Source organism: Anabrus simplex, chromosome 5, assembly GCF_040414725.1.
Source record: "Anabrus simplex isolate iqAnaSimp1 chromosome 5, ASM4041472v1, whole genome shotgun sequence".
Taxonomy (NCBI): domain Eukaryota; kingdom Metazoa; phylum Arthropoda; class Insecta; order Orthoptera; family Tettigoniidae; genus Anabrus; species Anabrus simplex.
The window spans coordinates 322142571-322169272 of NC_090269.1; the positions used below are offsets into that span (position 1 = coordinate 322142571).

A 26702-nucleotide genomic window follows, 5' to 3' on the forward strand; every position below is an offset into this window, starting at 1 on the left:
GCTGGCTCTTCAGAAATGTGTGCGCGTGTGTTTTGTATTCATGAATCATTCAAGACGAATATTTTCGCACTACAAGATGTGTGGTTAAGGTTATTTTTAATATGTATAACTTTCCCTGTTTTTATCTCCTTGTAAGATGTGTATTGTTTAATTTCCTGTTGTGTATGTTTATCAGGAACTCAAGGGAGACTTCATTAGTTAGTCAGATCATAGAAAGAATGATGAACTCCTCTCAGAAGAACTCTTAAGGTTTCACCTTACTTTTTCCTGCCTGCTGTCTCTTTAGAAGTGTGTGCGCGCGCGTTTTGTATTCAGGAATCATTCAAGGCAAATATTTTCGCACTGCAAGTTATGTGGTTAAGCTTATTTTTAATATGTATAACTTGCTTTCTCAACGACGCATGTGTTTCTACATTCGTCCCTGTTTTTATCTCCTCGTAAGATGTGTATTATTTAATGCAACACCTTGTATAAACAACTGGGTTATATGAAGGAGTTATATCATGTTCAAAATCATGCTTTCACGTCTCTGCACAATATTTAAAGTAAAAATTTTACCGTTGGTCTTTAGAGCTATTGTTGAGAGTGAAGGAGAATTTCCTGTTGTGTATGTTTATCAGGAACTCAAGGGAGACTTCATTAGTTAGTCGTAACATAGAAAAAATGAGGAACTCTTCTCAGAAGAACTCTTAAGGTTTCACTTTACTTTGTCCTGCCTGCTGGCTCTTCAGAAATGTGTGTGCGTGTGTTTTTATATTCAGGAATCATTCAAGAAGAACACTTTCGCACTGCAAGATGTGTGGTTAAGGTTATTTTTAATATGTATAACTTTTGTTTTCTCAACGATTCATTTGTTTCTATATTCGTCCCTGTTTTTATCTCCTTGTAAGATGTGTATTGTTTAATGTAACACCTTGTGTAATATAAATGCCTACATCTTGCCTATTTCCCACATTTTGGCTGATGATGACGCAAACACGGCGTCGAAACTAGTTCCAAGTGCAAATACATGTTATAAATAAATATAACATTTTTGTATTGAAAAGGTGGACCATTTTAAGTTTTTCCTATCATCCTTTCTCAGTTCAATACGGACAGAAATGAAATTCCTAGGTTTAAAATCCAGTAACATGTCTCTTCTCGCATGACATTTTTGTCTCTTCGTATTTACTGTATATCGGATCACAGATACTATATTATTTCACGAGCTTCGAAATATATTCAGAAATATAAGTTATTAGCACATAATAATGTTAATGTTATTGGATTTTACGTCCCACTAACTATGTTTTTTAGCACCTTCACCACCGAACTGAGACAGGATCGAACCTGCCAAGTTGGGCTAAGAAGGCCAGCGATCTACCATTTGAGTTGTTACTCAGCCCAGCTATTAGCACATAACCTTAATTATAGAAAATATGATTTTCATTCAGTCATTTATATCAGACACCTTTTTACCATATGAGCTGTAATAATGGAGATATTTAAGAGTTTATTACAAAGTGTTTCAATAACCAAGCATTGCTGACGTGGAAGTACTGTTATGCAATCACAGTAGCAAACTAACTGGCTATGATGGTTGTTGTCGTTATTGTCTTTATAATATGCGAAATAATAATAATGTTATTTGTGTTACGTCTCACTAACATTTACGGTTTTCTGAGACTCGAGGTGCCGTAATTTTGTCCCACGGGAGTTCTTTTACGTGCCGACAATTTATAGCGCCACACACGTTTCCATAATATATTGACTGCATTTTAACCAGTACAGTGGTTCTACTTCAGATACTGACAACACGAGCACTGTTCACGTAGTGAACCACTATAAAATTACTATATATCCGTGATCCGATATACAGTAAATACGTAGAAAGAGATAAAAATGTCGGTCGGTCGGTCGGTCACTTGCTTTCTTGGCTTACGCTGCGTGAACCATCAACGATAGACCCCAAGTGTAAGCATACGAAATGTAGAGCATAGAATCCTCTACAAAAAAGTCCGCGATGGCACATACCTATTTCCAACCGGCTGCCCACTAAAAGCGATTTTATGCTACAGTCCACGGTAAAAAATGTAACTCCTTAAAATTAAATAAATATTTCAATATTATCCTCGAGTTCCTCATCAAAATAAATTGTTTGACCCCCCTCCAGTATTTTATAAGGATTACAAAAACCTTGTCAGGACATTATTTGCATGAATGGTTCAGAAGTTATGACCATTTTAGACTGTAGTGGTAATACGTGTCAGCAGGACGGGCGACCACTGTTTCATACCACATGACGTCACGCAGAAGGAGGACAGGGAGAGAAACAAGTGAGCGTGATTCGGGAAGAGACCCCTGTGCACGCGGGTAATGAACATGGTTTTCTTCCAAATGCTGAACTAACATTTTTTTGCCATAAAAACATAAGACAATTGGGCAAATTACGTGAACGAAGTAAAGAAAAATTATAGAGATTTGTGGAAAGCAGACGAATTACAGGATGATGTCGACGACGAAAAGTTTTTAATACGACTTTCTTCATCGTCCGGATCATCCTCAAGTTCATCTCCCAAACCCGGTTCATCCAAAGCGGGAACATCAGGCCTTGCAGAAAGAATAGAAGGTGTACGTCCAATGTCTGAGAGCAACGCCAGTGATTAAGGTATGTTGTATTTATTTTACCATCCTACAAATATTAATTTATGAATAAATGAACTTAAAATTACAAAATTACAAACGAAAAATGTGGAACTGTGACGCCCTGTTTAAGTCACACTCAAGCGTGATCTTCACGAGTCGATTTCGCAACAGCGCGCTCCATCTACGCTGTATTGCAATTTAAGGTTGGAACGCTCTATAGAAATGCATCAAGAGTTCATCCATAGTCACAGACCAGCTCTTACATTGCAGCTGCCTTTCAGCCTCTGTTTACATACATTTCTGTATGTGCTTGAAAATAAATTCAGCCATGAGGAGTCTCTATGTGCTTGTGACACACCCATCAATAATATTTTGTTTTCGATGTGGTGCTGGACCTGACTTGTCCCCAAAGTCGTTTTCCTTAGTTCCTCGAGAGAAACTATTGCATCATCCTGTCTCAAATACCTTCTGTGCCCCATATTTGAGGAATCATTTGTTAAACAACCACAACAAACAGCTCAATAACTACAACAAACTGTTTATAATGCAAGTTTCACAAGCTCTATACCGTGAATGGCGGGATGGCGGGTTTGTTCTAACCTTGACTCACGTTGGTGGAAAGGGGAGGAGCTAAATAGGAAAAGGTAGCAGATGGAGTGGAGTGGGGGAAGAAGCTAACAGTCTGCACCATGCATAGGAAACAAATTAGAAGCAAAGTTATTGAAATACTATGCGCGTTCTTGTAAAATATAATATGGGTCAAAAATGGCCCTTCCGTCCTTCTAGGGTAATTGAATTATAGGGACCAAGCTGATAGGGCTGGGCACCCAAATTTTTACAACAGGAAATAAAGCCTAAGTGATGAAAAATCATACAGCCTGAACGTAATCTAAGATAAATTATGGCAACAGCAGAGTGTTGAATTCATAAAAGGGTCAAAAATGACCCCTCTGTCTTTCTAGCGTTAAACAGTTAAGTTTTAAAGTTGGAATATAAGTCAATAATTCATCGCTGAAAAATATCCAATTCATCGCAAGCTATTGTACATATACTGTATGAATAATTCTGCAACTAAAAGAAGCAAGAAACTCCTGCTATTTTTAAAGTAACCTTAAACAAAAGACAAAGAAGCAAAATAGGTTATATGGTCAACAAAAATAACCCAATTCACTGACACCGATTTTTTTTTTTTTTTTTTTTTTTTTTTTTTTTTTTTTTTTTTTGCTTTACGTCGCACCGACTCAGATAGGTCTTATGGCGACGATGGAACAGGAAATGGCTAGGAGTGGGAAGGAATCGGTTGTGGCCTTAATTAAGGTACAGCCCCAGCATTTGCCTGGTGTGAAAATGGGAAACCACGGAAAACCATCTTCAGGGCTGCCGATAGTGGGGTTTGAACCTATTATCTCCCGAATACTGGACACTGGCCGCAATTAAGCGACTGCAGCTATCGAGCTTGGTGACACTGATATAAGAACAGGCCAAGACTGCTGCTTACACCGCAAAGTACTGACTAATACAAGCAGAGTTGCATGGGCTTATCATCAATAATACCAAATCCAAGACAAAATGAAGATCTGTATTTCCTAAGGATGATGGTAGCAAGCTAGGAAAAATTAAAGCTGTGGAAATCAGCAGAGGGATAATGTTACATTCCAACCAGCAACGGAATTGAAAAGAAAAAAAAAAAAGAAAAAATAAGGCTCCAAAGGTAGAACATGAAAAATGCAAGTTGCTGTACGTCGCACCGACACAAATAGATCTTATGGCGACGATGGGATAGGAAACTGCTAGGATTGGGAAGGAAGCGGCTGTAGCCTTATTTAAAGTACAGCCCAAGCATATGCCTGGTGTGAAAATGAGAAACCATAGAAAACCATCTTCAGGGCTGCCAACAGTAGAGCTCAAACCCACCATCTTCTGAATGCTGGATACTAGCCGCACTTAAGCGACTGCAGCTATCAAGCTTGGTATGAAAAAATAAATGAAAAGCAGAGCTTAACATATGGAAGGTAAGCATCACAAGGCTCAGCTTAGAACACACAAATGTCCAACTTAAGATTATTTATAACAGTTAGGTTCTTCAGTCTGCCAAAACTAATTTTGAATAAATGAAATGTATAAGCTATGTGGTAAAGATAACACATGGTAACAGAATCATATCTGAAAGCCACAAAATTTTGAAACATGTCATCGCAAGATGGTTATCTCTCACTGATTCAATAAACAAGATAGACCAGTGGGAGCCATTGAAATTGATGTTTATACTGAGCTCGATAGCTGCAGTCGCTTAAGTGCGGCCAGTATCCAGTATTCAGGAGATAGTAGGTTCGAACCCCACTGTCGGCAGCCCTGAAAATGGTTTTCCGTGGTTTCCCATTTTCACACCAGGCAAATGCTGAGGCTGTACCTTAATTAAGGCCATGGCCACTTCCATCCCACTCCTAGCCCTTTCCTGTCCCATCGTCGCCGTAAGACCGATCTGTTTGATAAATTTCATTTTTTATATTCCGTACTGATAGTCACCATAAGTCATAAATGAAAGAGAAGTTCCACCTAATCAATACTATTTTATTGTCACATGTAGGACCGGTTTCGACCTCTCAAAAGGTCATCCTCAGCTACACTAGAATTGCATTTACATATTATGCGTCATTTTGAGAGCTAATGACATACTCTAGAATTCAACGATTTTAAAGTGGTTATACCCATGTTGAGAATTTCAATATTATGCAATTACAAAAATTAATTGCTCTTCTTACACTCAATGTATACATATGTGAGAAACTAATATGAGTTCGTCTTTTTTTTAATGTGATGAGTATGTCAGAGTATTTTTAAACATAGGCATTTGCCTAGTCAGTTTAATTGATCTCCAATCTTTTGAATATTTAGTCCTGTATGAAATGAACTTAATTGAACAATTGTAAAATGATCAGTATTATAGTCATTTTAACAATAATTTACACTAAACGTAGAGATATACATGTTAATAGTTCAATAAAACAAATGACTGGCCAAAATAAAACTTTAGTAAATATAGTTTAACGTGCTTGACTGCACTGTCGATTGTCTACTGCGGCTGGTAATATTGGTTCTTGCGTTGTACAGTTTGGGTTATATTAGAATAATGTGTTTAAGTGTTTGTTTATGTGCTAACTTCTTATTATTCTAATATAACCCAAACTGTACAACGCAAGAACCAATATTACCAGCCGCAGTAGACAATCGACAGTGCAGTCAAGCACGTTAAACTATATTTACTAAAGTTTTATTTTGGCCAGTCATTTGTTTTATTGAACTATTAACATGTATATCTCTATATTTAGTGTAAATTATTGTTAAAACGACTATAATACTGATCATTTTACAATTGCTCAATTAAGTTCATTTTATACAGGACTAAATATTCAAAAGTTTGGAGATCAATTAAACTGACTAGGCAAATCCCTATGTTTAAAAATACTCTGATATAGGCCTACTCATCACATTAAAGAAAAGACGAACTCATATTAGTTTCGCACATCTGTACATTGAGTGTAAGAAGAGCAATTAATTTTTGTAATTGTATAATATTGAAATTCTCAACATGGGTATAACCACTTCAAAATCATTGAATTCTAGAGTATGTCATTAGCTCTCAAAATGACGCATAATATGTAAATGCAATTCTAGTGTAGCTGAGGATGACCTTTTGAGAGGTCGAAACCGGTCCAACATGTGACAATAAAATAGTTGATTAGGTGGAACTTCTCTTTCATTTAAGACCTATCCGTGTCGGTGCGACGTAAAACAACTAGCAAAAAAAAAAAAAAAAGTTGCTGTTTCATGTTCAGGAAGAAGTCAAGTCAGAAGAAACCAGCAACAGCAAATTTCTTGCAGTGAAAGCAGCAATGGAAAATAATGGCATTGAACTTTACTTGTTATTTCCGAAGAACACATTCCCATTTTCACAAGGGGCCGATGACCTTTGATGATAGGCCCCTTTAACCCACGAACGTCTAGCGTTGCATATGTGCAACGGCATGCCGGTGCTCTTTTCTTTCAATGTATGAAGTTGTTTTCCATTAAAAGAATGAAAATTGCGCTCGTATTCGGTAAAGGGAAGTGTTGTGCTTTGTTACGAATCCGTTAATCAATAGTCACACTTTATTGTTGACGAGGTATATGTTTGAAGTTCACCGTGTGTTCCAGCTACCACAATGGCATACTGTAAGAGGTAAGGTTCGCCATATAACTTTACGATTTAGAAATAATTAACCTCTTTTAGGAAATCCAGGAAGTAAATTCATCAGAGTTTGAATGTAGCACGATTCCTTTAACAATTAATAACTCGTGGGTGAGTGAGATCCACATATTCCCGGCGTTGCACGTTCGCAACGCTAGGCGGATCCGTTGTCAAATCACTTCCTTATGTACCAATTTGGTATTGAAGGGTTTGTTATTGACATAACAACCCTAAGTTGCTGTGCATACAATTCAAACTCATATACCAGTTTTGTGATGCATAATATTATTATTATTATTATTATTATTATTATTATTATTATTATTATAAGTGGTGTTAGGAAATTTTATCTCGTATATATAGGAGTAAATCATAGTTGAATAGCGCCATTTATTCGATTCACATTTATTTCGGGGGCTTGACATTAGCAGAAATTCTCGAGGAGGTAGAGAAGCAAATTGAAGGAGTAGGTACTATTTATATACAACCCCCTGAGCCTATACCCCTTTCGGCAGATAAGGACGAGGGAGGGCTTATTGACAACCTGAGTCATAGGCAGCTTGCTGCGGGAGCCGAAGTTGTTCTTTCCAACCAAGAAAGACTGGAGGAAGGTTGCAATGATAAGTGTGATATTGTCCCGCCTAATGATAGGGCTTCTGCAGCTGCTCATTGTGTTTCTAATCGAAATCCGTTCATACCTCAAGTTACACGAAACTGGGCAGTAAGAGACTTTTCACCACCTTCCGGTATCTTTTCTGACAGTGACTTTGCAAAGTATAGCATGTGTAAAGTGTGACGTTGGGCTCTGCATAAGTTGCCTCATTCCGTTCCACACAAAGGGACATACAGATCACTCAGTCTTCAGAGAAACCCACAGCAAATGATCACACCAGTAAACTGAAGAACTCTGAATACCCTTTCAGTTTTCAATATAATTTGCTAGTTGCTTTACGTCGCGCCGACACAGATAGGTCTTATGGCGACGATGGGACAGGAAAGGCCTAGGAATGGGAAGGAAGTGGTCGTGGCCTTAATTAAGGTACAGCCCCAGCATTTGACTGGTGTGAAAATGGGAAACCACGGAAAACCATCTTCAGGGCTGCCGACAGTGGGGTTCGAAACTACTATCTCCCGAATACTGGATACTGGCCGCACTTAAGCGACTGCAGCTATCGAGCTCGGTTCAATATAATTTTCCAATAAATATATTTATTTTTGATTACCGTATATATACAGTATATACGTAAGTTCTCGGAATGTACCAGAATTAAGTATCTTACCTCGATGGAACTGCTTTTATTTTTCAACATAGTCTCCCTGTAGACTAATGCATTTGGTCCAGCGATGTTCCAATGCCTTGATCTCATCTCGAAAATAAGATTCCTATAGGCCTGCAAAATACCTCTCCAATTCGGCTGTCAGTTCTTCCCTTGTAGAAAATCTCCGTCCACCGAGGAAAATTTTCAGCTTGGGGAATAGACGAAAGTCTGATGGTGCCAAATCGGGTGAATAAAGTGGATGTGGCAACAATTCGTACCCCAGTTCATGAAGTTTTGCCATGACAATAACACTTGTGTGCGGCGGAGCGTTGCCCTGATGAAAGATAACAGTTTCCTTGCCAAACCAGGCCTTGTTTCGCGTATCTTTTCCTGTAGTTGGTCTAGGAGGTTTGCATAGTATTGCCCCGTAATTGTTTGGCCAGTAGGAAGATAATCTATCAGCAGAATGCCTTTTGCATCCCAGAAAACTGAGGCCATGACCTTTTGGCCGAACATACTGCCTTTACTTTCTTTGGTGGTGGTGAATCAGCATGTTTCCCCTGCTTTGACTGCCGTTTTGTCTCTGGGGTATAGCAGTGGACCCTAGTTTCATCTGTAGTCACAAACCGGCGCAAAACTTTTGTTGGTTGCACTGAAAACGGGCCAGACTTTGCTCGGACATTTCCAATTTGGTGCGTTTATTGTCCAATGTCAAGAGCCGCGGCACCCATCTTGCGGATAATTTTTTCATACCCAATTCTTTGCTTAAAATATAATACACCCGTTCAGAAGACATCCCTACAGATTTAGCAATCTCCCGCACCTTCAGTCGACGATCCCCCATGACCATTTTATGCACTTTTGCGATAAATTCTGGGGTCATAACACTTTTTGGCCGTCCATCACGCGGATCATCATCCAAGCTCTCCCGACCAAATTTAAACTCGCTGGTCCACTTGGCAATAGTTGAAAATGAAGGAGCAGAGTCCCCCAGTGTGTTCTAGAAGTCGGCATGAATTTCCTTTGCTTTCATACCTTTCTTTACAAAGTATTTAATCACTGCTCGAATCTCAGTTTTTTTCCATTGTCACAAATCACTACGCGGGAACAACAACAAAGTTGTCACTACCACACTCCTGCAGCTAGAGCACTGGCGTGCCACGTGTTCACTCAGAAAGGATGTGTGATTATTGCGCGGGAACCTCGTTGAACTAGCACTGACATCTAGCGGTGATTCCGAGAACTTTTCAAACCGTCCTCGTATATAATAGGTAGTGTAAATAATGTCTTATTGTATGTAAACTATTTTATTCTGTCTCTTAGTAAATAATAAACGCAACAATAACTTATATCTTCTTCTTCACGCTCATTTTCATTATTTTCTCGAAGAAAACAACATATATGCTGGTACCTTGCAGACTACTACTTAAGCGCCTAGCGTGGTATATATGCAACACCCTATATTTCCGAAACTAAACATGTTTGCTTCAAAATGATGTATCTTCCTTGAATAATACCCTATCCTAAGAATGTTTTGTTAAGAAAATTGAACATTTCGAAAAATAAATAATTCGGGCGTTTAAGGGTTAAACAGCAAGCATCATCATCATCATCATCATCATCATCATCATCATCATCATCACAAAGTATAACACCGTGTTGCAAGTAGAAGCTCCCTCCACACATAAAGTGGTCAGATACAGTCTATAAATGCATTAAAAATTAGATTCGGCATAGGCCTACTGAAGAACCTAACAGTTACAAAATAACTGAATGAAAACTGAAGAGAGATGGCTTCAGATATCACAAACTTAAGATGATTGTTGAAGAATGCTGTGAATTCTAAAGAGCCTATCCACTTCTGTGAGAATAGTGCATATCAATAACGGTCGCCAGGTTTTTGAAATGGCAATAAGGGATAGGTCATGCTGACCTGGCATGACATAATGACATTTCAGCCAGTCAGGCAAATTACAAAGCCAAAAAACTCAAATCACTTAAAATCAAAATTATGAACATTGACAAATCAATTGCATTTAATAAGAAATGCCTAGAATTAAAGCTCATTCCTAAGTACATACCCATAAAAGCAAAACCCACAACAACTTCGGCTAAAATATCAACATCTCAATCACAATTATTATGGATCAGAAACTAAATTAAATTTGCGTACATAAAGAAAACTGAAATCAACAAACAAATTCTACGCATCTATTTAAACCTAAGCAACTTCTGGCACCACACACAATGGACGTTCTACTCCAACTTTTAAAGCTATTACATTTTTAAAAAAGCAATCCGGAAAGAGATGGTCATTGAAAATGAAATCCATAACCTAATGATTAAACAGAAAAATCGAGAAAACAATAACCACAACAAACTTGCTAATTTTCACCCTAGATTAATTAACAGACCAAACACTACCTTTTCAAAGAATGAAATAAATATGCTAGAGAAAGGCCTCAAATTCAATTGCCAGGAACGTCATAACGAAAACAACATAAAAAACCTCAACACTGACGTAGAAATTCCTTGCGACAAAATACCCTCACCACAAAGAGAAATCATAAAAAACGTAGCCACCAACGAAGTCCTAACAATAATCGCACAAGAGAATTTCACCAAACAACCAAATTTTGCCACTCAATCACCCAAACATACATCAGAAGGCAAGAACAGGATCAAGCATAACCAAACCAACTATATTGTGACATACAATATTGAAAGCAGGAAAACATAAAAGTTTCATTGTTGAATTGAATAAACAAAAAATTTTGATAGTAGGGCTCCAAGAGATGAGACATACAACGGAAGAACAGTTTGAATCTCAAGGATACAGAATTTACAATGGGAAACCTGGACAAAAGACTATAAAATAATGCCTGCAATTTGTAACAGGGTTTATAGTAAATAACATCATAGACTCTAGCATGGACTTTCAAGCCATCTCACCAATAATCACAACATCAAAAACAACAACTAAACTTTATACCAATATAAATGCCCACATCCCCACAAATGAGAAAAATTTTCTAACATAGACCATGAAAGAAGTGGAAGAATTTTAGGATCTCCTACAACACACAATAAATCAAATAAATATAAACAATATTAAGATTCTATTAGGGGATTTCAATGCCCAACTGGGAAAGGAAAAACAATACTGAGATAGAATTCGAAATTGGGCTCCACATAAATTTACAAATAAGAACTGTCAAAGCCTTGTTGAATTATGCAGAGAACACAACCTCATTTCCAAATCCACATCCTTCAAAAGAAGTCCGAACAAACTTAGAACTTGGAAACACCCTGCCTGGAGAAAAGGGGAATGGCAGCTGGATAATGTGTGTATGGGACAAATCCTTTCATAGAGAAATTTACAATGTAAAAGTGCTGAGAGGAACAGACACCAGTTCAGACCACTATATAGTCAAAATCAAAATTAAATTCACACCATTAAAGAAGATATCAAAAAGCAATAAAGGAAAAAGGAATTACAATCCACACCAATTAATCAGAAATGACAAATATCACGAAGTCACATGGACTATAAAATTAACAGATAATTTAGAAGAACTTATATCAATTCTCAAACTACAGGCAGAAAATTTAGCTCCCTTAAATACACAAAAAAGATATGCTTGGTGGACACCAGAATGTGACAAATGTCATGAAGAAAGTCACTAGGCATGGTTAAAATTTCAAACTCAGAAAACAGAAGAAAATGCTATCAAACTCAAAAATATTAGAAAAAAAAATCACTCAAACTATTAGAAGAATTAAGAGACAATTTCAGAAAGATATGATCACTTCAATAGAAGAAAACTACCATTAAACTAATTCTAGAGATAACTATAAAATCTTTGGTAGACAACTAAAGAAATTCAACCACCCTCATTAATGTTGAAAAATGAAGAGGGAAAAATGGCATGTAGTAATAAGGAAAATGCCAAAATTATGCCAAACGCATTCAATAAACTTCTGAACTGGTATTTGAACTGTATAAAGTTTAGGTCCAACTCTATTCTTATTTTTCTTTATATACATTCATATAATGTTTAGAAAATGTTTTGATTACTGACTGTCCAAGTCATTTATGTTCAAATTTCTGTTGCATGCCAATTTTACCACTTGAGACTCATAGCCCCACAGCACACAAAACCCAGCTCTGCGCAAAGTGACCAAATTCTGAAACTGCACCTTGTCTCTGGTTAGCAGGTACTGCTGCAGCAGGATTAGTTTGTTTGGTGACAGGTGTAGGAGGTTGCACTGTTCTTGGAGCACTAACTCGGATCTGTGGAGTGGAACGACTACCTGCCTGCGGAGAACTTGAAACCTGTAACAAACAAATACAGATAGTCTCTCACATAAATACAGCCTAGTTTCCTAATTCATGTCATATATCTAAAATATGGAAGTAGTAGTAGTAGTAGTAGTAGTAGTAGTAGTAGTAGTAGTAGCAGCAGCAGCAGCAGCAGCAGCAGCAGCAGCAGCAGCAGCAGCAGTAGTAGTAGTAGTAGTAGACTTTTTCAAATGAATTGTTTTGGCTAAACAAGAAAAAAGATTATTTTTTTTGGACTTGCGTTGCACTGACACAGATAGGACAGATGATGGGATAGAAAAGGGCTAGTAGTGGGAAGGGAGCAGCCATGGCCTTAATTAAGGTACAGGCCAAGCATTTACCTGGTGTGAAAATGGGAAACCGCAAAAACCATCTTCACAATTGCCACCAGAGGGGTTCGAATCCACCATCTCCCAAACGCAAACTGACAGCTACGTGACCCAAACCGCACAACCACTCACTTGGTGAAAAAAGAAATGTTGCATATAAGGAAACACTAGCCATAAAGTAAGAATACCACAGAAGATATATTATTTCAAAGTAAAGATTTTGAAAAAAGAAGGGATCAGGCTGGGACATCTTGAAAACAACTTAACTCTTTGAGCTCCAAAGGATGATTTTTCATTCCTTTGCGAACTAACCAAAAGAGCCAGGAATTATATTTCATCCCTCATGCAGACTCGTTTAAAAACCGTCATAGTTTTTCCTTTTCTGGCACATGGTAGCACATAGCAGTGTACTGTTATCAAGAAAGGTGTGCAGTCTCCAAATTTACCCCTAGGAGCCGCATAAAACTATTTCTTTTCGTTTGACGAATGTTTAAAAATGTGAAGGTCTTGTCCGCACATCTTGCGCATATGTCAAAAGTGATGGTGGTCTTTTGGGACTAAAACTAAAAAAATTATGCAGTACATGTTATAAAATGCATTAAGATAAGTTGTACAGTAATACTTTCTTTACAATTGTACAGAGAAACATAAGAACACTTTTCTTACATTTGCGACTGTTTTATGCACTAAAATAATGTGAGAGATTTTTCTGTTTTACATTTGTATAGCGTTTGCGCGCAGCACAATCACAAAGACATTTTACTAACATCAGTTCTGCCAGTGTGGTTTCAGTCTGGAATTCTAAATAGGCCACCAGTTTGTCCAGCTGCACTGTTGCCTCTCCATGAGTCATTGTTTCTTCCGATGGAGTGCCGGTTTCATTTTTGAATTCACCATCACTCTCGTCACTACCTGCCGAGAAACAAGAGGCAATAACTTCTTCATCTGTCATTATGCCGTAGCCTGAATACAGTAATTTTTCAACCAGTCATTTACGTCGCTCTCGTCTATGCCCGAGCATCTGGGAATGCGTGCAAATGTGTCAAAGAACTCAGAAGAGTACAAAACATCACAAATCTTGGTGGTAGATGCACAGATAGAAGACCATAGATGATTCCAAGACATCTTGTCATTTCACTAACTTGATCACATGCAGATGCAATGATATAAATAATGTCCTTCATATTTATTGATTTCAATACTGAAATTACACCATATTCCCCCCTCTTCATCAACCAGTTTGCTGAGCAGCTGCCTCCTGTGCAACTGCTTGATATTTTTCCAATACACCCTGGTCCAATAGTTGCGACAGAGCTGTTACATTATATAGCAGAAATTTCACTCGAATATCACCACTAACCAACTCTTCTTCCGGGTGTGACGGTGCATTGTCAACAAACAAAATGGCCTTCAGTGGCAAACCTTGTTTTGTTAAAAACCTTTTTACGTTTGGCACGAAGTCTTCTTGAAACCAGTTTTTGAAATTTCCACTGTCGATCCAGGCATTCTTTTGGATGTGTAAGAAACCGGCAAGGCAGATCAATTCACATTTTTAAGAGCACAGGGATTTTTTTAGTTCCCTATTAACACAGGAAATTTATGTCCTCCAGATGCATTGGCGCAAGCCATAATTGTAATGTGATCTTTAATTCTTTTAAAACCCCTTGCCGATTGATCTAATTTAGATGTTAGTGTCTTATTTGGTAGCATGCGATAACACAGCCCAGTTTCATCGGCGTTACAGGCTATATCTGATCTGGCATTCGGTTATTGGAGCAAATAAATGTCCTGAAATTCCTTTACAAAACTGTCAGCAGCAACTTTATCCCCTAAAAAACATTCGCCAGTCACTGAAAGTTGGCGTATGCTATGACGAGCTTTCCACCTTTCCAACCAACCCTGACTAGTTGTAAGTTAGGATCTCTATTTCCTAGCTTGTTGTTTAAACTAAGCGCCTTTTCTTGTAATATTGGCCCTCAAATAAGAACACCATGCTCTTTTTTTTTCACTAAACCACATGATAATGCATCATTTAGAGATTTGTTTCTAGCTATCTTTACTGTGGCACGATTCTCTAAACTATCTTTCATCTTCCCTTTAAAGCAGAAGTCCTCAACTTCTTTTTCTTCCAGCAATACAGAAATATTTTTCAAAAGTTCTTCTTTGTCCAGCCTGCTTAATGCTTCTAACTTTTTGTTCATGCGAATAACCACTTTCTTCCATTTCGAAGCCACTGTCCCGCTCACTCAAACAATAGAATACTGCAAAGGAAAACACTAACTGTACAACGTGGTGTTAACCTTCAGCTACTGGTGTGGTCTCTCACAGACTACTGAATGTGATGACTCATTCCCATCCTCTTTCATCGTCTTACACAATCACACAGCAGGTCATTATTGAGCAACGATGTGAATCTAAGATAACATCTGCAGTAGTAGATGAGAGTCATAGACTCCAAATCACCAGAACCAATCATTAAAAAAATGACTGATGAAGTGACTCAACAATGTTTACCGAGCAACTTATCTCTGTGTGCTGAGGTACGTTAGTTGTGTGTTGCATTCAGAAGAGCATGTGCTCGAATCCCGGGAATTCCCATCCTAGGAAGTTTTTCCACGGTTTCCCATTCTATATTGCAGGCGAGCGAGGCAGTATCTCTGATAGACCGTGGTCGAATTACTTCCAATTCCTGTAGTTAACTATCCTTGGTGGAGAAGACATTCAAGAAGAGTCGACCCCGTAAAAGGAGAATGCATTCTTATTATTTTCAATCCGGATAAACCAGAGATCCAGATTAATGAGGGCCGGATAAACAAGGTTCTTGGGTATTTACAAATGAAGATGAACTAACTGTTACATACATAGTTTAGGGAATGACGATGACTGCTGAGTCAGAAAGTGAACTGGGCTTCATAAAAGTGTTGAAAACACTCCTAGTGAGGTTATAGTCAGTGATAGTGATTCTGAAAACGATTTTGTAAGTGGAACACAGACAACTGCCGTGCTTAAAGAAAGTAACGAAGACTTCTGTGGTAATATTGGTAACATTGCCATTATTCAGTGAAGTTACCCCTGATAGTGAATTACATACCAACCATCTCACCCCTTCCTTGAGTTACCTGAACTGAAACATGCCCGTCCTCACAATGCCGAACCTATAGCTTATATTTTTACTTTTATCTCATATTATCACTACAAATAACATAATTTTATCCAATATGACAGTCAGGAGGCTGTATTACAAGAAATACCATCAGTTAGTGTCTCATACTGATTTATAGAACTACATATTTGCCTTAAAATGTGGATTTTCATTCATTGAATTTTAAATTTTTAAATTCATGATTTATATTACTTTGAACTATAAATGCTTTTGCGTATAAAGTTCTGTTAATTCAAAGGGACATTCCTTTTATATAACAGAAAAAAGTTTCACTGAGAATGGGTATAAATTGAGAAAGTGTAATTCTTTTCTAGAGGGTTGCAAATCGGACAAAAAGTGAGCGGCACTCTAGGCTAGTACCTAACAAACATGTGCAGCACTGAGAAGGTTATTGAACACAACGGAATTCGATAGGGAGCTACCAGTTACAATGGGGATGTCAAAAAAAGAAAATAGAACTGGCCAAGTCAGCAAAGATATGCAAGGAGTTAATGACCTTTGTACAAAGGGAGGAAGGGAGGATTATAAGGTGTTCACAACAGGTATTAAAAGCAGAAGGGAATGTTTGTCAAGAACACAACAGCATGCAATATAGTTTCTGTTCGGCATGTAAATGAATAAATGACGTGGACAGATTGCGCGGTTGGAGGAATTAAGATGAGAATTCCCTCAGGGTATTCACCAAGTGAGGTAGCAGATGAGAATGATGGAGACAAGTTTTATGAAGCACTGAGTGATATCATAGTGAGAGTCAACAGCAAAGACAGGATAGTGCTAATGGGCAATTTCAATCACAGGAACTGGAAACAGAACTGAAGTACAAGCGAAGGTGTAGCGTTAATATACTGACAGTGAATTAATGCATATTATATCGCCGTGTTGTTTGTGGGATGGAAAGACTTTAATCTATTTTCGCCCAGAATGCTGCGTGTATATTTTATATCAACTATCTGGGAATAACGTAACATGACTGGACTTGTCTGCCATCTAACGGCACGAATTTAAACTGTGGGCTTGTCTGCGAACCTGTAGCTCTGTGTGCGTGTGCTACTGACCGGAGTGAGTCTTCGCCTCCAAACAGTAATTCACCCGTCTTGTTACTGAGTTGATGTGCCTGCTCCCGGTCTGGACTGTAATGGCCGCCAGACTCAAATCATGGCCATCACTCTTGATATGGGCTAAAGGATCTGTTTTCTTCTCATTATAGCATCTCTGTGCACTAAGTAATATGGTTGATGTTTATTTTAAAATGTGACTATGCCAAGCAATCTTCTGTACTCCGATAAGGACTTGATTTTTGATCACCAAGATTCTTCATCCTGCATGAGTATACCAATTTATTTTCCACTCTGAAGAAAGTTGGGACGACTCCTATCCACAGTGTATGTTCTGATCTTCTACAATGTAAATTAAAGAAACTAACATGTTTGAAGTGTTGAAATAATTTGCGTGTGCTGCATTGGATAACTATGTTAAAAAATTCCATTTGGAATTCATGGCCTAGCACGGCATTCTTAATTATTTGCGCTGATCTGGAAATTACTAATGTAATTATCTGTATGCAAAGGCATCATCACATGAAAAGAGCCATAGGGATCATTTTTTTTCTTCTTCTCTATCATCTAGCCTGTGTTATTTCTGTATTTTAATTCACAACAAGCGGTGCACTAGTTTTGGGTAATGAAATTATTATTATTATCCTCATATAAGATTTTAGTATGTAATTTAGGGTAATTGTACTCAATTCTGAGGGAAATATTACTAAGTCTGAATTGTTGTTGCCTTAATTATTCTTGTATTTCGGTAACCCTGAATATAAATCCTTTGTATTTTAACTTGATGGTTATGCAAGATAAGCTTCGGTTTTGATGAAGCTGTTTTTCTGTGATGCGACTTCTTGATAATTATAAACATTTTTGGCATAATTTAATTAATTTTGACAAACTTTTCAAGTTAAAAACTTCATGATTGTTCCGTATTGAATAGAGAAATAAGAAGATGTACAATATTATAGGGAAGGATCCACCTTTCAATACTCCGTAGTAAAAAGTAGTTACAACCTGTTTATTGGGACCGGTTTCAACACATCTCAAGTGTCATCATCAGCCAATTAGCGAAGATCTTAAAACAACTAATATATTGAACACAGGCAAAATATTAACATTGTATCACATCGTGGTATGGAATTCAAATCTCAAAAGGGTTGTTCTGATTATGAAGACAGTGTAAAATAAACACCATGTAGGCTACACAGATTTAAATGTGAAGTATTTGTGAAGTTTATGAAATATTATTACTGGTAACTTACGGGTAAAGAATTCAATTTTATGGAGTCCTCAATTTATTAACAAATATTTCAGACTCCATGGGAGTAAAATAAACAGTACCGATATTTCAGCAAGAGAAAAGGTTTCATAGTTACCTACAGAAAGCGATTGTAAATTCAGATTTTGTGTTTTCTTAAATATCCACTTATTATTTCTCGATTTTTTAATTTTTTTGAGTACATGCTACGGCATAAATTGTCGACGTGGGTTTCTCGGCTTATATGTTTTATATTTTATTTCAGTTTTTTTTATTGTCCTGGGTTTCTCAGTTTATGTTTTCATACTTTATTCCAGTTTTTATTTTAAAATTTTAATTCATTTGATTTTGGTTATTTGAACTTAAATAATGTTGTGTCATTAAATTAGAATTTCAAAAATTGGCAAGTGTAATTGGGTGTGGTTGGTGGTAGAACTGATCCTTTATGGTAGCCAACCCTTATTTATTCCCCACCTCTGTTTTCTTGGGATGTGTCCTTGCATGTCTTTCACATGGAGAAGGAATTTTAGTGCAATTTAAGGTAAGTGCCCAGTGCAAACCTGTTGTTTATCTGACTAGTCATGTTTCGTTTGTGTCCCTCTCCAACCTCTGATTGCTCTTGATGATACTACTTGACCGACAATAATGGGGATGCGTATCCCCTATGTTGGTAACACTGAATCGTATCTGTGGTGCTACGTGTCATGAGAAAGGTGATGGGTAAATATGGGGAAGATATGGAAGCTAATAGAAATTCATTCTTCAAGCATAAAGCTGTTGACTGCTACACTACTCAATAACAGACAGCATCATAACCAGCTTTGAATTCAGGATATCTGTTGGGAATGTGCACGTATTCATAGGATTTTCCGATGATACAGACCACTACCTCAACTTCAGTGAACTAAGCCTAGGTAGTGAAAATGAGATCTGTATGCAGATGAATATGGGAAGACAATTTTTTTTATTTATTTATTTATTTATTTATTTATTTATTTATTGGTGATAAAAGGTCCCATGAGCCTCTGGCTCGTGATAGGGACAATACAGTACATACTTTTTTAAGGCAACACAATAATTACATTTCATATACAATGGCTTTTCTGTAAAGTGACAAGTACTTTTTTTTTCTTTCTTTTTACATGTTAGGATCATAATTTTTCAGAAGTATATTCAGATATTGCATGGCTGTAATATACTAAATATGGACAATATATATATTATTGTATTAATTAAAGCAAGTTATATAGAGATTATATTAAGATATCTGTAAAAGAGTAATATTCCTTCAGTTTTTTCTTAAAACATATAATCGATTTAGAGTTCTTTATAACAGGAGGCAACACATTATATTCCCTAAACATTGATGATTCTATGCCTTTCACTCCGTACTTTACTGAATTAGAATGAGAGGGATATATCCTTAATGATCCTCTAGTTTCATATCCATGAATTTCACTAAAGTGGGAGAAGTTAACAGTAGAATGGGTTAACTTCCTGTCTAGCTTATACATAAAGACTGCTGATGAAAATGCAATTTGTTTATGGAATGGCAGAATATTTGACTCTGAAAAAACTTCATGTGATGGTTTGAGGAAGGGGAATCCATACATGATTTTGATGGCTCTTTTTTGTAGGATTTCCAAATTATTAATGTAATCTTTCCTACATCTTCCCCAAATAAAGCTTGCGTATGTTAGATGTGGGTGGATTATTGCATAATATATACACTTCAATTGTTGATGAGAAAAATTACTGTATCTTAGTCTGTGCATTATTCCTATCAAAGGGGTAATTTTGCTGATTACATAATCAATATGGCTTTTCCAGGAAAGTGTTGAGTCTAATATTATACCAAGATACTTAGCTGAGTTGACTCGCTCTATTACTTGGTCCTTTAGGTTAACAGTGTTAGCCGCTGTTATCTTATGGGCTGTTTTATGAAAGATTAGGTATTTTGTTTTAGTCACATTTATGATCATTTTTTTAGATAAAGCCCATTCCGATAACTTGTCCAAGTCACAATTTATGTCTTCCATAATTCGTGTTTCACATAGTCCTTTGTAAGTTATTAAGATATCATCAGCAAATACTTTACATTTCCCCTTTAGTGTTAGAGATTGTATGTCATTAATATAAATCAGAAATAGAATTGGACCTAGTACTGAGCCCTGCGGTATTTCCGTTTTTGTCTGCTGCTTAAAACTTTTAGTATCGTTAATCATCACATATTGTGTTCGATTTGATAAATAATTTTGGAACCATTTGTGTGCTAAACCTCTAATTCCTGCTAATTTTAACTTGTTCAGAAGTATTTTGTGGTCAACCAGGTCAAATGCTTTTTTAAGATCTATGAGTAGCCCTGCTGCTAATTTATTTTCATCTAAGGTCTTTTGAACATCTATTACTGTATCAAATACAGCATTATCAGTTCCTCTATTTGGGAGAAACCCATATTCATTATTGGAGAAGTAATTAGTTTTACACAGAAAATTTACCAATCTAATTTTTACTACCATTTCTATGAGTTTTCCAATTGCAGATAATATACTAATTGGTCTGTAATTGGATGGATCTGTGTTATCTCCTGATTTAAAGATAGGTACAATTCTGGCACATTTGAGTAATTGGGGTATTTCTCCACTGAGAATTGAACGGTTAATAATTTCCACAATATATGGTACTAAACTTTCAACACAGGTTTTTAATATGACATTGGTTATTTTATCTTCAGTTAAATTATTTTTATTTTTTAGAGAAGTGATAATTTTGAGCACTTCACATTCATCAGTAGGAGACATGAAAATACTATTAGTTTGACTTTCAGCTGTTGTGCTGCCATGAACTTGCTCGTCTTCAGGAAGACCTTTTCTTATATTTTCAGCTACATTAACGTATAGTTCATTTAGGTTATTGCATATGTCCTCTGTGTTTGTAATGCTGACATCATTTACCACCAGATGGCTGATTTCATGTTTATGTCCAAGCTTCCTATTTAACACTTCATTGACTACATACCATGTTTCTTTTTGGTTTTTGCAATTCTGTAATCTGTGTTCATAATACCTTTTTTGTAACTCTCTCTTCAATTTGGTTATTTTATTACTGATTCTTTTGTATTCTTCAATTACTTCTGCAGAGGGGTTTTTTACTTTAGTTTTTGAAAACAGTGAGTCTTTGATGTGAATCAGTGTTAGTAATTCTTGGGTAACCCAAGGTTTTAGGGGAATGTCTTTGGGGTTCTTTCTTTTTATTGAAATTGAGCTGGTTTCAATTCCTGTGCTGATATACTCAATAAATTTATTATAATAAGTGTTTATATCCATTTCCTCACATTTAAATTTATTTTGTAGGATATACTGATTTAATTTGTTGTAATTTACAAATTGCTTACCACTATCTTTGATTATTGGTACTGCTGGAACTGATTTTTCACTTGAAATTTCACATACCAGTAGGTAGTGATCACTTAAGTTATTTGTTATATTGAATACATGACATTTTTTACTACTATTTGTGACAAGTATGTGATCAATTAATGTGGAGGTTGTTTTTGTTACTCTAGTTGGGTATTTGTTATTACATGTTATATAGCCGTAAGTTGTTATTAAATTGTCATACAAAGTTCTGTTTCTGGAGGTAGAAAGCAAGTCTATATTTGTATCTCCAAGTATTATTGAAGTATGCCCTGAACTGCTATTTAGGATATTTCCTAGATCAAACAAAAAACTTGGAGAGTTACTATCCTGTGGGTTATAAATGGTAATGATTTCATATCTTTGATTTCCTTTTGTAATCATGACTTGCAGTATGCTATGAGATTTATTTATTTCATTTATGACATTGCTTTTCCATTTGTTTGAAACATAAAGCGAAACACCCCCACCTATCTGCTCTCTTACCCTCAGGAAACCATTAAAACAAAATCTAATTAGCACTCAAACAGCTACAACTAAATAAATAAGATAAACAACATCATGGTGTTCGTGTGCTCCCCGTGTGGCAAGAAAATAAAAAACAATCAACAGGCTGTAGGCTGTGATGGTAAATGCGAACGTTGATTCCACGTAACATGTGTAAAAGTGAACAAAGAAACTCTCCAAAACTTCCGTAAGGAAGAACAATTCCAATGGTCGTGTAAACGTGAAGACTGCATTGCACAACCTAACATAAATGAGGTTATGGCGAACTTCTCCAAACAACTGGAAGAGTCCCTCAAAGTACTAACGGAAGAAAACAAAGAATTACGGAAATTAGCGACCTTTCTTTCTGAAAAATATGATGACCACAAGAAAGAACTAGACACTTTGAGGAAAGATAAGAAAAATGCGGAAATTGCGACAACGGCAGCCGTGAACGAGCTAGAAGACTTGAAGCAGTATCAACGCAAAAACAATTTACTATGACATTGCTTTTCCATTTGTTTGAAACATAAAGCGAAACACCCCCACCTATCTGCTCTCTTACCACATGATGAGAAGTGTAGTTTTTTATTTCAAAAGCGTGGGTTAGTTTGTTGGTTAACCAATTTTCAGAGATTGCAAGAATATCTACTTCTTTAATCTGATCTAAGATAATTTGTATATTATCAAATTTATTTTTCATGCTTTGTGCATTTATGTGTAGGCCTTTCAATTCACATGATCTACTTTCTGAAACTCTATCTTTAATATAATTATATAGGGTTTCACATTTAAATTCGTGTACTTCAAGAAATTTGTTTTCAGGATCCAGGTTTGGTTATGTAAGGACAAAAATTTGAAATTAAGTAAAGAAAGCTTGGAATTGAAGCGGGCACAACACAAGGAAAGGTTACCTCATTGTTTCCAGATCAGCTGGAGTGAGCAAGTTCATGCAGAACTTCAGGGTTTGCCACTAACCTCGAAGGACCGTCCTGGAACTTACGGATATACACTTTACAGTCCCTGACCCATGTGCCAAATATTTTCCCCTGTTGCCGTAGCTCGCGGCATTTTTTGGCGAGGGTCTCATTCCTAGGCGTTAAGTGCTCGTTGATATAGATGTTATTTACCGAGCTATATCCGATTTCGTTCGTTTTTAGTGTCTTTTTTTGTCGTCTGCTACTGAGGATTTCTTCTTTCTTCCATCGATTAACAAACTTCACGATGATAGGTTGTGGTCCAGGTTTCGTGGATGGAAGTCTGTGTGCAGCGTCAATATCTTCGGGCTTTATATCGACTCCCAGCGCCTTGCCAACTTCAGTTACTTTCTGGAACACTTTTTCATCCTTTTCAGCAGGAACTCCATACCCCAAGGACAAGGGAATTACACAGAGGTACAAGGATATGATTAGAGAAAAGTTCCAAAGAGCAAAACACAGTCAGAAGTTCAATGTATAGACAGAGAATGGGTGGCATACAGGGACGCGTTAGTAGAAACAGCAATAGAATGCCTAGGAACAACTGAACATAAAGATGAGAAAAAATAGAACATCTTGGTGGAATGATGAAATCGGGGCATCTTGTAGATGTACTAAGGAATATGTATTAAACATGGCTCCAAAGGCAAACTGATGCTGAAAAGGAAACATACAAAAGGAAACAAATCAATGTAGAATCCAAGAAGAAATCTTAGAAATGGAGGTAAAAGGGAAATGAACAGTATTTTGGGTAAATCAGGTGACTCATTGCAAATCCTAGGGAATCACTGGAGAGAAGGAAGGAATATTTTGAAAACATTCTCAACGTAAAAGGAAATCTTTCTGTTGAAATTGAGAACAGCCTTCATAGGCAGGAGAACAGCAATGGCAGTCAAATTACGGCTGAAGTAGAAAGGATAATAAACTACATGTCATAAAGCAGCAGGAATAGATTAAAGTGGACCTAAATTGGTGAAATACGGCAGAATGTTTTTAAAACGACTCTTTGTCTATAGCATCTGGCATCCGAAGAAACCAACATATTCCTCATAAGGAAAGTGCTTTTCAGCCCTGACAAGATTCTTATATGACATATATATGTGTGACTTCCTTGTATATAAGGTCAATTTTAACCAAAGATTTCAGGATTGTCTAGAACTAAAGTATTTTAAAATACATATTGTCACTTGAACATTCATACGCCGGGGTTGGGGAGATAGTGGCCCGATAAATTCCTTACTCTCCCCGTCCATTACCGTCCTTCTGAAATATCTTCAGGCAAGCTTCTCCCTACGTATACCTCCACCCCATCTTTTATGTTACACATACAGTACCTCATTTTTTCACTTTAATGTCAGGCTTAAAAGTAAATATGTACAATCTAAATAGGCCTTAATTAAGTTTTGTTCTGTACCACTTTCCAGCTCATTTAAGTGACAGCACAAATCTTGGTTATGGCAGCACTTCACTGTAACGACAATTTACCGGGTCCCTTGAAACCAAGAAAATCTCCCGGACCAGATAACATCTCTCTGAAATTTATTCAAAGTGGAGGAAATGGTAGATATAGTTTTCACTGTACCCGCGGATAGATGATGTAAAATGCCCTGATGTCATAAAGACTGTCTTTGAAGACCAGGATTTTCTCCCTAATTCTTGTAACTTGGGACATACAGAATGTGCCTGCCAACATGAAAAACGGCACCATAGTAACCATTTTCAAGAAAGGTGATCGAGGTATCCGTGGCAATTATCGTCACATTTTCCTGCTATCCACAGCAGGAAAAGTTCTGGCAAGGATTTTGTTGAACAGTCTCCAGACTGTCTCTGAAATGGTACTGCCTAGGTCTCAATGTGAATTTCATGCCTCAAGAAGTACCACAAACATGATATTTTGCGCTAGACAACGAAGCCAAGAGAAATGCATAGAACAAAAAATCCCACTTCTTTTAGTATTTTACAATTTGGAAAAGGCCTTTGATTCTGTTCTTAGAGAAGCTATGTGGATGGTATTACAGCGCTTTGTCTGTCCTGACCATTTTGTAGGCTTAATCCAGGCTCTTCATGATGGAATCGTTGGACGAGTTCTTCACCTGAACGAGCTATCAGAAGAATTACTTACCACAAATGGGCTTAAGCAAGGCTATGTGCTTGCCCCGCCCTTTTCACCCTGTACTTGTCAGCCATGCTTCACGAGACTTCTACTATCAACCATTTTGGAGTGGAAATTAAATTTTGGTATAATGGCAGACTGTTCTACCAAACCAGGCTCCGTTCTCAGGGACTGACTCATAATACTTGCATAATGGAGCTTCAGCATGCAGATGACAACACAATACTGGCCCATACACCTGAGGAGCTTCAAACATCCATGAACTTTTGAACGACTTGGTCTGACCATCAACACCCATAAGACTAAAGTACTTGCACAGCCGGCACCAGGTGGTACCGTCCATGAACCAAATGTCACCATAGCAGGAACACTTCTTGAACAGGTAGACCAATTCACCTACCTTGGTAATATTCTAACTATATGCTGCAACTCAGAAAAGGATGTGAAAAATAGAATACGCTCTGTCCATGCACCTTATGGCCGTCTCTCCCACTGAATTTTCTTGAATAAGGATCTAAAAAAAAATACTAAACTAACGGTGTACCAAGCTGTAGTCATAACAACATTACTATATGGATGTGAAACCTGGACACTTTACCAATGTGACATAAAGATACTGGAATGCTTCCATTAGCAGAAATTTAGTCCCAACATGAAGATCAAATGGGATGACTACATAAGCAAAGTGGCAGTTTTTGACAAGCCCACATAAATGCCGTTCATAGATCTAGAAAAGGCATTCGATAATGTATATTGGACTAAGCTATTTAAGATTCTGAAGGTGTTTAGGATCAGATACCAAGAACGAAGAATTATCTACAATCTGTATATAAATTAGTCTGCAGCAATAAGAATTGAGGGCCTTGAAAAGCATTAACCCAGAAAGAAGTGAGGCAAGACTGCAGTTTGCCCCCCTCCCCTCCCAATGTTTACACAGAACAGGCAATAAAGGAAACCAAAAAGGAATTTGAAAGGGGAATCACAATCCAAGGAGAGGAAATCAAAACTCCGAGATTTGCCAATGATATTGTCATTTTATCTGAGACTGCAAGATCTCGAGAAGTTGCTGAATGGTATGAACAAAGTTTTGGGTAAGGAGTAAAGGTGAAAATAAGTCCAAAACAAAAGTAACTGAGGGCAGTTGAACAAAGGCAGGTGATGCAGGAAATATTAGACTAGGAAATGAAGTCTTGAAGGAAGTAGATGAATACTGTTACTTGGGTTGTAAAATAACTAACGATGGCAGAAGTAAGGAGGATATAAAATGCAGACTAGCACAAGCAAGGAAGAGCTTTTTTAGAAAAGAAATTTGCTCACTTCAAACACTGATATAGGAATTAGAAAGATGTTTCTGAAAACTTTCATCTGGAGTGTGGCATTGTATGCACGTGAAACATGAACGATAACTAGCCCAGAAAGAAAGAGAATAGAAGCGTTTGAAATGTGGTGTTACTGAAGAA

The 26702-nt window shown here is 37.1% G+C and overlaps 1 protein-coding gene across 8 annotated transcripts in view; it reads right to left on the reverse strand.

The window, feature by feature from the left end:
• Positions 1-26702, reverse strand: part of LOC136874046 (uncharacterized) — a 616846-nt gene that overhangs the window by 394349 nt on the left and 195795 nt on the right. For all 8 annotated transcript variants that reach the window (XR_010860213.2, XM_067147551.2, XM_067147552.2 and 5 more), the window contains exon 6: positions 12313-12448. Coding sequence is in view for 7 of the 8 variants with exons in the window: in XM_067147551.2 (XP_067003652.2) it covers positions 12313-12448 (136 nt within the window). In the remaining variant the exon portion in view is untranslated. The remainder of the gene's footprint in view (positions 1-12312; positions 12449-26702) is intronic.